Source organism: Phymastichus coffea, unplaced genomic scaffold (genome assembly GCF_024137745.1).
Source record: "Phymastichus coffea isolate CEN01 unplaced genomic scaffold, Cenicafe_Pcof_1.1 PCOF00002, whole genome shotgun sequence".
Lineage (NCBI taxonomy): Eukaryota > Metazoa > Arthropoda > Insecta > Hymenoptera > Eulophidae > Phymastichus > Phymastichus coffea.
Genome location: NW_026706813.1, coordinates 11,651,357 through 11,662,618, shown reverse-complemented (window position 1 = coordinate 11,662,618; position 11,262 = coordinate 11,651,357). Strand labels below are relative to the sequence as shown.

The window sequence follows — 11,262 nt, the reverse complement described above, 5'->3', positions numbered from 1 at the left end:
ATGAGTTGAGCGCTTAGATATCTGTAGGAAAGGAGTTTAACAGGCTAACCACTGAAAAAGAAATTCGTCTCAGGAAATAGCTGAGGCTTTATTTCTACACAGTACTCGCGCTGCTAAGCAAGGTAGGAAAGTGAGTCCTCTTGCCGCAGGGACGAGCGAATTTATACATGCGAAATGGGCTCCTTTCTACGCTTGGTAGCCCCTACAACGCTATTTTTGTCATTGACGCAAATTTTGTACACGTTTTATCGCAAAATGGCTCGATCGAAATTGCAATTATGCGGATTAAAAAATTAAGCTAGAAAAGATGAATTTTTTAACATAAATTGCATCTCGAGGAAAAATCGCCTCTCAAAGTTATAAGTTATACAATTTAATAATCAAATTACGCCGTTTTTACAATAAAATTATGGAAAATTTTTACATGAAAAAATCGCTTGTGGTTAGAAGAATGTTATTCAAATAAAAGATGATTAATGTAGCTCTCTAATTTTGAGTAATAATTAAAAAAGAGATTTGCAAATTTCTTTTTTAGCGGTTTAAAAATCAGCAAATTAGTGACAATCATAATCATCAATTTTACAGATACGTATGATCGATTTGCTATCTAACAGTGTTATTTTAATTGTTTGAAAATATTATAAATTGTTTATTTACTGATAACTTAGGGAATAATTGGTTATCAAAGTGTCAAATTCTTGCTTTTCTGTTTCAATACGTCGAGATTGTAATCGTATACTCGAAATAACAATATTGTTGTTTATTGCAAAATAACTAACAATGTTAACTTGTAGACTAAATTTGACTAACAAATATCGATTTGAGAGTAATATCAACATGAAATTCAGGATCAGCGCATCAAATTTAACTAAGAAATACTTTTGTTCGTTTAAAAAACTTTATAATTGACGATTTTCTGTTGTAAACAATAAATTTTCCCACGCTCCTTATATGGTAATGTTTTCGCAGAGTTGCCCTAACACATTTGCATATACGTGTGAAAAGCGCCTACGCTCAATTACCGCTTTTCTTTAATAGTCTCGTGTGTGACGGGTTGCCGTTTTGTAGAGGAAAATAGGAGACAAATCAGACTGGACCGTTACAGAATATAGGCTATGAAAATTCATATTACGATATTTAATATTCTACGTTTGCCGATTCGTGCTTCTTATGGGTTATCATTGGGGTAAACCTGTCATAAGTTGAGAGTTTACAGCGCCCAGGAACCCTGGAGTATGAGTTCCGAGGTTTATCTGTTATGTATTTGAGGTTCGCATCGCCCAAAGTCCTTGGGGTTGGAGTTTCAAGGTTAACCTGTCGTGGTTTTAAGATTCGCAGTACTTAGAGTTATTGAGATTAGATCCCAGGTCTTATGGGGTTGTTATTGTGTGTTTTTTATAACAGGCTTAAGCTTTGTGGCATCCAAGGTTTTGAGGTTATGATATCCTCGAAGCTATGTAATAAATTTATGGGATTGCGGGATTGTGATTATCGACGGTCATGTAAATCTTTGGTTTAATTTATTATGTTTGGTATTCCAATGCTTCTGCCATGTCATTTCAGAGTCGTCACGTCCGTCATTAAGAATTTTCAATAGTTGTACTCGGTTATTGTTTTTTAATTAGCTTACGAGGTGTGTTCAAAAAGTAAGGTGACTTTGTATTTTTAAGAAAAAATATTTATTTATTTATCAATATTTATGTTGTCCCCTTCAAAGTAACCCCCCTCAGATACAATACACTTATGCCAACGGTTTTTCCAATCCTCAAAGCACTTCTCATAAGCACTTATCGGTATAGCCTTGAGCTTTTCCAGCGATGCAGTCTTTATCTCTTTAATCGTTGCAAATCTCCGTCCTTTCATAGGTCTCTTTAGTTTTGGGAATAAGAAAAAGTCACATGATGCCAAATCCGGTGAATATGATGGCTGAGGCATGATTGTGGTTCTGTTTTTGGCCAAAAAATCTCTCACAAGCAAAGATAAGTGAGTAGGGGCATTATCGTGATGCAAAAGCCATGAATTGTTTTTCCACAATTCTGGGTGTTTTCTTCGTATTACTTCTCGCAAACGGCGCATAACTTCAAGATAATACTGTTTATTGACCATACGTCCAAATGGTAAGAACTCCTGATGCACCACGCCATGGTAATCGAAGAAAACAGTGATCAAAACTTTGACATTTGATCGAACTTGGCGTGCTTTTTTCGGTCATGGCTCATCTGGGCTCTTCTATTGGGACGATTGGTTTTTGGTTTCGATATCATAACCATATATCCATGATTCGTCACCAGTTATGACCCTTTTGAGTAAATCTGGGTCGTCGTTGACGTCATTCAACAGTTCTTGAGCGATGCTCATGCGACGGTTCTTTTGGTCAAAATTTAGCAATTTCGGAACAAACTTCGCTGACACACGTCTTATGCCAAAACGTTAGAAAAAATTTCATAGCACGAGCCAAGCGATATACCAACATCCTCAGCAACTTCTCTGATAGTGATTCGACGATTTTCCAGAACAATTTTCTTCACTGCTTGAACGTTTTCATCAGTTGTTGACGTGCTTGGGCGTCCAGAGCGAGGCTCGTCATTGGCATCTTCCCACCCATCTTGGAAGAGTTTATACCACTTGTAAATATTTTTTTTACTCAGAACAGTTTCATCGTATGCCACCGTCAACATTTCAAGTGTTTCGGAGCACTTTATTTTATTTTTTACACAAAATTTGATGCAAATCCTTTGATCCATATTTTTCGATAGCAAGAAATCGCCGAGGACGCAAAACACTTATAACCTTTACGCCTCTCACAACCAAACAAAAACTGCTATACACTTGAAACTTGGTACAGATGTTCGGGAAGAGTGTAGCAACATAACAAACCAAAAAATTGATAATCGAAAGTACGTTGCCCGTGAAATTTGAAAAGTCACCTGACTTTTTGAACACACCTCGTATATTATAAATTAATATTTATATACCGAAAATTAAGCAACAGTTTCTTATTGCACTTCTGAGAAGTTTTTTGCGATAAACGAGGTCTGTCCGGAAAGTATCGGGCCTACGTTTATATCTTCGCGCCATAGTGTTCGAGTGACCTCTACCGCACAGAAACGTCAACAGTAAAGCCTCACGAATCTATTGGTTATTTACTGATACCTGCCGGACGTATAGTTCATGCGCAGCGTGTCTTTGTTTACAGTACCTTTTTCGCGTTTGTCGGATTTTGATATTGTCAAAAATGACTGAAAAACAAGATCAACGAATTTGCATCAAATTTTGCTTTCAACTTGGAAACACGAGTTCGGAAATTATTAAAATAATGCAAACGCCTTCTGAAGCGAGTGTATGAGCAAAACACGAATAAAAGAGTGGTATAAATGGTTCAAGGATGGTCGCACTTCTGTTGATAGTGATTCTCATTCCGGCCGACCTTCGACGACAAAAACCGCAGATAATATTGATCGGGTGCGACTTGCAATCGAAGAAGATCGTTGTATGACTGTGCGAGAACTAGAAGAAGACCTTGGGATACCAAAAACTATGATTTCAGAAATTTTAACCAAAAATTTAGGAATGAAACGCGTGTGTGCGAAATTCATCCCAAAATTGCTCACAGCAGAGCAGAAGAACATTCGCTTAGAAATCGCTCTGGACAATCTGGAATTGGTCAATAATGATGATAATGTGATTAGAAAAGTTATTACAGGTGATGAATCATAGGTTTATGGTTATGATCCTGAAACAAAACAACAATCTTCAAAGTGGAAGCATTTTGAATTGCCAAGACCAAAAAAAGCACGTCAAAGTTGGAGCAATGTTAAGTCAATGTTGATTGTTTTTTTTGATTGTGAAGGTGTTATACATCACGAATATGCACCAACAGGTCAGACAATCAATAAAGAATACTACGTTCAAATTATGAAACGTTTGCGTGATGCAGTAAGAAGAAAACATCCGCACTTTAAGGAAAGTGGTGACTGGCTTCTCCATCACGATAATGCGCCAGCGCATTCATCCAATCTAGTGAAGCAGTTGTTGAGCAAACACAATATCGCATTGCTTCGACAATCTCCATACAGTCCCGACATAGCCCCTTGTGACTTTTGGCTGTTTCCAATGTAATTGCGTCAGCCGTCCTTGGCCGATAATCCTTTTCCACTATCACCAAATTCTTTAAGGGGGAGGTAAGGGAGGTGTTGTATCGCTCCCAGCAAGGCAGAAGAGGAAAGGCGATCGCAATAAACATTCAAACCTTTTACCAACCAAATACTTTTATTATAAAATCGCTACCTTGAGCGATGTCGAATAAAACAATCTATCAAACCTTAACCAAATACACAATAACTTCTTGTCACTAAATGAGATGACCGGCACATTAGCGCCTTGCCATCTCACAACCTACTCGATACACAATAAAGAAAGAAAACTTAATCACTAATTCAGCTGTGGCGGCCCGCGAGAGCCTGGTACAGCGCACAAGTCGCGAATAGCCAAAAAGGGTTAAAACCGATTAAGGAAGAGAAACGAGAGGAGAGAGTATGACCTGTTAATTGGCGAAGTCCTCTGGCTGGCGAGTTGATCATCTCTCTGCCGGTCGGTGACTTCCTTCGATATGGCGTGACTGGTGGACAAAGGGCCGCTCTCGAGGATACTTTTCTAGTGCATTAGCTGGTATGCTCTCGCTTGCAGGGTCATTTTCTTAATGCTCGCGAGAAGCGACGCAATAGTGCGTGAGAGACTGCTTCTCACACCCTACCCACTCACTTGCCTAATCGGTGGCACGCGGCACCGCCAAGCGTGGCCAGTATTACGCGCCTAGCCGCACTATAGTTGTACTATAGCAACACTCTTTGTCTCTCTCTCTCTCTCTCTTTCTCTCTCGATGACTAAACTTAAATTTTCAATGTCTTTATCGTTAGATTTTGCGGTTTTCCTTGATCTGCGCGGTTTTTGTTTCAAAACTACCAGTAGTTTTGAATTTTTTACATGGTAGTCTACACTACGTCATGAAATATTCAAAATTCTTGAAATGTCGTGAATACTTTTACCACTTTTGTGTAATGCGATAGCTTCGTAACGTTTAGCCAATTGTTAGTTTATTTTATTACATTCTAAAGTGATAGTTACAAGCCTTAATAGATAACGTTAGTTTACGTGAATATAATAAATAATAATGTGAATAATGTGAAAACGGCTTGCAAATCTCAAATTTTTTCGAAGATCAGCTTTTGTAGATGAATATTGTACAGGATCATGGAAAATTTTGCACTAATTTATGAATGTATTTTTTTCAACTTGTTTATTTTAATAACATTCTTCAAGGATGCTTATATTTATATATTGAAAATTTGAATTATAGAAAAAAAATATCTACAAGCAATGATTATTTTGAATAATGAATACGTAGACATTTTTTCAGAAACTTTTATATACAATCAAACATTCTTCTTTTCATTTAATGAACTTAAATAAAAATAAAGCGAAATTTTTTTTTTTAATTTTTAAAGAATTTCTGTGTTATTTCTGTTTAAAATGAAGTATTTTTTGTCCAATAAACATGTTTGTATCATTTGAATATTCAAAGATACGGAGAGACGAAATTGAACGTTGTTTTGGAAGAAAATGCTTATAAAATCGCTCAAATTGAACAAAACAGAATTTTGCAGCAGTAACTTCGAAAGTACTTTAAAAAAGCTACGAAATGTTTTTTTCAGAATTTTGCTACTATTTTTTCGCAAAGCGGCAAGTACTTGAAGATGAGCATTTTTGAAAAAAAAAAATTTCTTATTTATGATAGGAGTAAAAGAAAATTATTTCAGATAATTGTTGCATAGATATTTTGGAAGAATTAGGAAAAACCTTTTAAATGACCTCTCACTGAACTCTATAAATTGATTTCCATCTTAGATATAAAGCTTAGAAATTTTAGTAATTTTGTGTTTGGGTGGGAAAAAAAGTTTTGACCGCGAGTGTACTATTTGCCTACGTTATCAAGGGCCAGTTACACATAATATTACAGAGATTTAAACCGCGTATATAAGTAATTTTGTTTATAAATTGAGGAGCGAAATTCGTTTAATTTTCCTTTTAGTTTATGAAATTTAAAAAAATATATACAAATATGTATTTGAAATGTACACAAGTTCTATGAATGAAATTTTTCAAATTATCGATCACTACTTTTATAGCCTTAACAAAATTTAAAAACTGTTATCTATTGTAGAATATTACTATATAAAATAATTGTATATTACTATAGAACAAATAAATAAAATTAATATATAAAATTAATTATATTTAGATGTATTTATTCATTAAGAATACATGTACGGACCAGAGCGTTAGTAACAGAATAAGGATCGCAATTACTACTGGGTCTTCGATCTTCAAGATATCCTTTTTTCTCATCCGCTACACTACGTGGAATACGGATACTCACTGTTCTATTGGCTACTCCAGAGCTAAAGTTATGGATGCTACTTGTCTCACATTTGCCAGTCAGACGACGTTCATTATCTCTTCCTTGGTTTGGATCATAGGCGCGAATATGATCCTCATGTCGTTTTTCCATTTTATTGATGGCACGTTTAATTTCGTCTAAACCATTGTCATTACGCATTGTCTTAGTTGAGAAATTAGTATGAGCTCCGGCTCCATTCCAGCTGCCATTAATAGGTTTTGGATCAAGACTAACTACTACACCATATTCCTCAGCAATTCTAAAAAGAATAAACCTTGCTATCCAAAGGTCATCACCTGCAGTGATACCAAGGCTTGGCCCGATCTGTTTATATAAAAGAAATATTATTATCGATAAATGGTTTAAATGGTTAAAGTAAAACTATTTAAATAAAAAATGAGGCCCTCGTCTTGCACTTAATCAATCCATTATTACTGCTATCCTTTTTCGAAAACATGTACTTATAAAATGCTAAATTAATAAAACTAAGTGCATAAGCAACAGTCTCAAATAATAATATTGTTGGAAATATAGTATATTATACAGGGTGTCCCATTTTAATAGAACCACCCGAAATTTTCTACGGTTGACGTTCTACAAAAAAATTGTTTAGACAATAGTTGTTTGGGACAATGAGGGACACGTTTCCCAGAAAGCAGATTTGATCTTGAGATTTATTTTCAAGGTCATTTGAAGGTCAAAGTCATTTTTTGAATAGGAACCTATAATTTTGATCCCGGATGCGGAAAGAGCGAGAAATTCTTCATTCAGATAAGGTATTACCTGTGGGGTGCGGTTAACCACCCCCCCCCTCCCCCCGCGTAAGATCATATTATTATTATTATTATTATTATTATTATTAACCAGAGTATAGTACAAAATATTACAACAAGTAGTAATAATTATACAATTTTACATTACAAATTTGTAACCCGGCAGAGGATAAACCTGTTCGCTGGTCTGGTATTTCAAAACTACTAAACACTTAAAGAAAATTAAGAAAAAAAAACAAAAAACTTAAAACTAAGAGTCGATTTGTATAATAGATCATACTATTTCACAGATGAGGTATGGCTTAATATTGGTAGCAAGAATGCTTCCTATAAAAGCTTACTTCACCAATATCTTCGATTTTGTTCTTCTATCTCCAATATCTGATTAACATTTGTCTGGCCGTTACGATTGTCGTCATTGATGCTTTCATTTTTCTTGCGTATGATATTCTTTCGTATGTATTTAGTCTAACAGGACAAGTAAGTCCTGTAGCACACGTGACTCTATAGTGAGGGAACATTTCAGTATGCTGTCTATGTGAATCACATTTAAATGTTGCTGTGAATACTATATCATCTAAGACTATCAAATCTTTATATTTAGGTTGTTGTTCCAGTGAGTACAATGAATTAGTGAAAGTTTGATATCCTCTGATACCTCTATAAAAGTATAATAATGCTTTATTGTTTCCAAGATAATTGATGTCTCCATAGGTCATTCGAATATTATTTGTTTGTAGAATCGGTTTTCCTGGTGTATTTTTTGGTTTACTTGTTTCTATTTGCATACTATTGTTGTCGGCAATGTCATCTATTTGTTTAAATACTGTTTCTATGGGTTTATATCTTATTTTATCTGTATTTGGTTCTTTGTGATCTTCTTTGTTTTCTTCTTTTATGAAATGTATATGTTTTTTACCAATTAATTGTTTGCATGTGCAGTATTCACATTTATTAATGAAATTTATGTTGGTTGTATCTGTTTTTGTTAGAATGTAAGTTTCGTTTCTTTTTCCCTCTTTGAGTCCGTTTTTTGTTTTGGTATTAATAGTTAACCGTTGTGAGTTCCATGCTATGTTAATCACATTTGCAATTGTTTCTATTATTTTTCTGTAGTTATCTGATACTTTAATTTTTTTCATGTTATATTCAGACATTCGACGATGAGAACGATTGTGATGAAGTGTACAAGTGCCTTGTGAACACAAATATGTCCTTACATCCAAGAGAAACTTATCCTTATCCACATCCACATGGACTTCCAATGCTGAATTTAGACTATTATCAAAGATCCCCCAATAATGACTATTATGGCGATTGAGTTGCCCATTACTATGAAATGTAGCTTCGTCCGAAAACATTTCGTATCTGAAAAATTCAGGATCTTCACGAATCCTTGCTTGTGTTCAATTACAGAATCCGAGTCAGCGGCGGAGATCATCTGGCATCAAGCTTGAGTCAAAGTTATGTGATACGGATGAAATCTATGAAGCTGAAAAATTTTACCGGCTGTTGTTCTTGGGATTCCAGTAGGTCTCTAAATTTCACGCAAAGAAATATGATGATCCAAATCAACCATTGCCAAAACAACGAGAATTCGTGGATCATCATTGTTCTATCTCATAATGCAAAGATGATTTCTGCGTAATCGTGGTCGACGTCTCTCTCTTCGTTTAATGATTTGGATTCTCACGTAGTTTGGGTACCGAAGCCTCCCTGGGTAATTTTGACGGTCAAGGGCGATATCGTGCTTCAGCAAGATATTACCGTCCAGTTCTTGGATTAGGGGGAGGGCAAGATATTACCAGCAAGTTATTGGGTTATTACAATTAATCTTACCCTTGCCCGATCATCCCTGTGCATAGATGAAGAAAATAATAAATTTAACCCCTATATCAGTCGCGATGTCGCCGTCAAGCGGTGCGGAAGTGCAACCGCCTGACGCATCATCGCTACATAAGCATTTCAAGTGTCATCCAAATACAAAAGTAGGAGCAGTTGTGTGTTTAGTATGTGAAAATTTCTATCATACGAGTGAAATAGTAGCAAAAATCAATGCAGGAAATGCAATCAAACTAATAAACAGCTCATTCATAATATGCCAGGAGCATTCAAATTTGGCACTAACATCAAACTTGCCATATGGGGACTTAAGTGAACAAGCTAGTGCTTTCATAACACAATTCAAACTTGTAAGTAGAGAACAAATAAAACAGGAAATATTAAATGAGCTTGTGCATGAAACGCAAATTTTAAATGAAAAAGATGATCATATGGATGTAACACAGATCAATGATTTGGATGAATTACAACAATTAAAAGCCGAAAATAACCTATTGAAAGAACTATACAAAGAAACAAAAGAAAAAAATGAATTGCTCAATGAACTACTAATTAAAGAAAAACAAAATAAAAATGCAAATACTAACATTATGAGAAAAACATATGCTGAAACAATTGCACTACCAAAACCTAAACCCAAAAGAATACCAAGATTAATAATAAAGAAAAAGAGTAATGATAACATAAACTTAGAAAATCAAGTAGCACATTACTTAATTAAAGACAAAAACATACAAACAAAAAGTGTACAAGTTAAAAATACTGACACAATAATTATCAACTGCATGACCGAAGAAAATGTCACAGTGTTAGAAAAAACTTTACAAAAAAAATTACCGGCACTTACTGTTCTAAAACAAGAAATATGTAAACCGATAGTTAAAGTAGTAGAAATTTCTAAAGCTTTCACAACAAATGTAAAAGATATAGAAACTGATATTAATGCAAGAAATTTGAGTCAATACGAAGAAAAATGCAAAGTAAATCATGTATTTACAAATGAAAAAAATAAAACAGTAACTGCAATAATAGAAGTTCCATCTATTCTATATAAACATATAAAAAACAATAGTAACAAATTATTTATTGGATGTAAAAACTGCAGAGTCTTTGACGTCATCAACACATATCCGTGTTACAACTGCTCAGGTTTTGGCCACGGCGGCGGAAAGTGTGAAAAAGCAAAAAAAGAGCCAACGTGTTATAAATGTGCTGGCAAGCACCAAGCAAAAATGTGTAGTAGCAGCATACTCCAATGTCCAAACTGCATTTTCCACAATGAAACATATAGTAAAAACTACAACGTAAACCATAGTGCAATCGACAGCGAAATATGTGAAGTTTTAAAAATGAAAATAAAAAGGTATATTGAAATGACAGATTATCCAATTCAACCAACTCATCAAAGATATTTTGGTAGAATAAACTTTGAAACAAACACCCGCAAGATATATAACCGTCCGAGAATAAATAACAGTTTATCGTTATCATCATTATCTACTCCAAGTCCAACAGATAATAAAACCAGGAATACTAAATAGTTTTCTGCAATATTACAATATGGATAACAGCTTATATGATATTATATTTGAAAATGAACATAAAACAGATAATATTGATGATCTAAACAAATATATATGTAAAGAAAATAATATCATTCTTTGTATAAACATCAGAAGCCTAAAAAAAATTACAATAAATTACTAGTATTTCTGAAGAACCTCGAAAAAAAACCATGTATAATAGTAAGCACAGAAACATGGAATTTAGACAATCATGAAATGTTCAATATTCCAAACTATAAAATATATTACAATGAAAGTAAAATAAACAAATCAGATGGAGTTGTTTTGTATATGAAAGAAGAAATGACCGAAATTACAGAAATTCTTGAAATAGATAAATTAAAAATAATTAACTCTAATATTACACTAGAAAACAACAAAAATTTGGTGCTGTCTGCAATTTACAGATCTCATGATTTATCTAAATCTGAATTCCTATTGAATCTCAAAGAATTATTGAAAATAAACAAAAAATATAAAATAATATTTTAATGGGAGACTTTAATTTTGATATATTGAGTGAAGAAATACTAGATCAAGATTTTTTACAAGTACTGCTAGAAAATGGATATTGCCCTGGACTACATACCATAACGAGACCATCCAATATTGATATTAACAAAGG

The 11,262-nt window shown here is 34.2% G+C and overlaps 1 protein-coding gene across 2 annotated transcripts in view; it reads right to left on the bottom strand.

Moving 5' to 3' along the window:
* Window positions 1-6,287: 6,287 nt before the first annotated feature.
* LOC131663821 (glutamine synthetase 2 cytoplasmic-like) overlaps window positions 6,288-11,262 on the bottom strand; it is a 174,055-nt gene continuing 169,080 nt past the window's right edge. For both annotated transcript variants that reach the window (XM_058934507.1, XM_058934517.1), the window contains exon 4: window positions 6,288-6,781. In XM_058934507.1, the coding sequence (XP_058790490.1) occupies window positions 6,305-6,781 (477 nt within the window). In that variant the 3' untranslated portion in view covers window positions 6,288-6,304. The remainder of the gene's footprint in view (window positions 6,782-11,262) is intronic.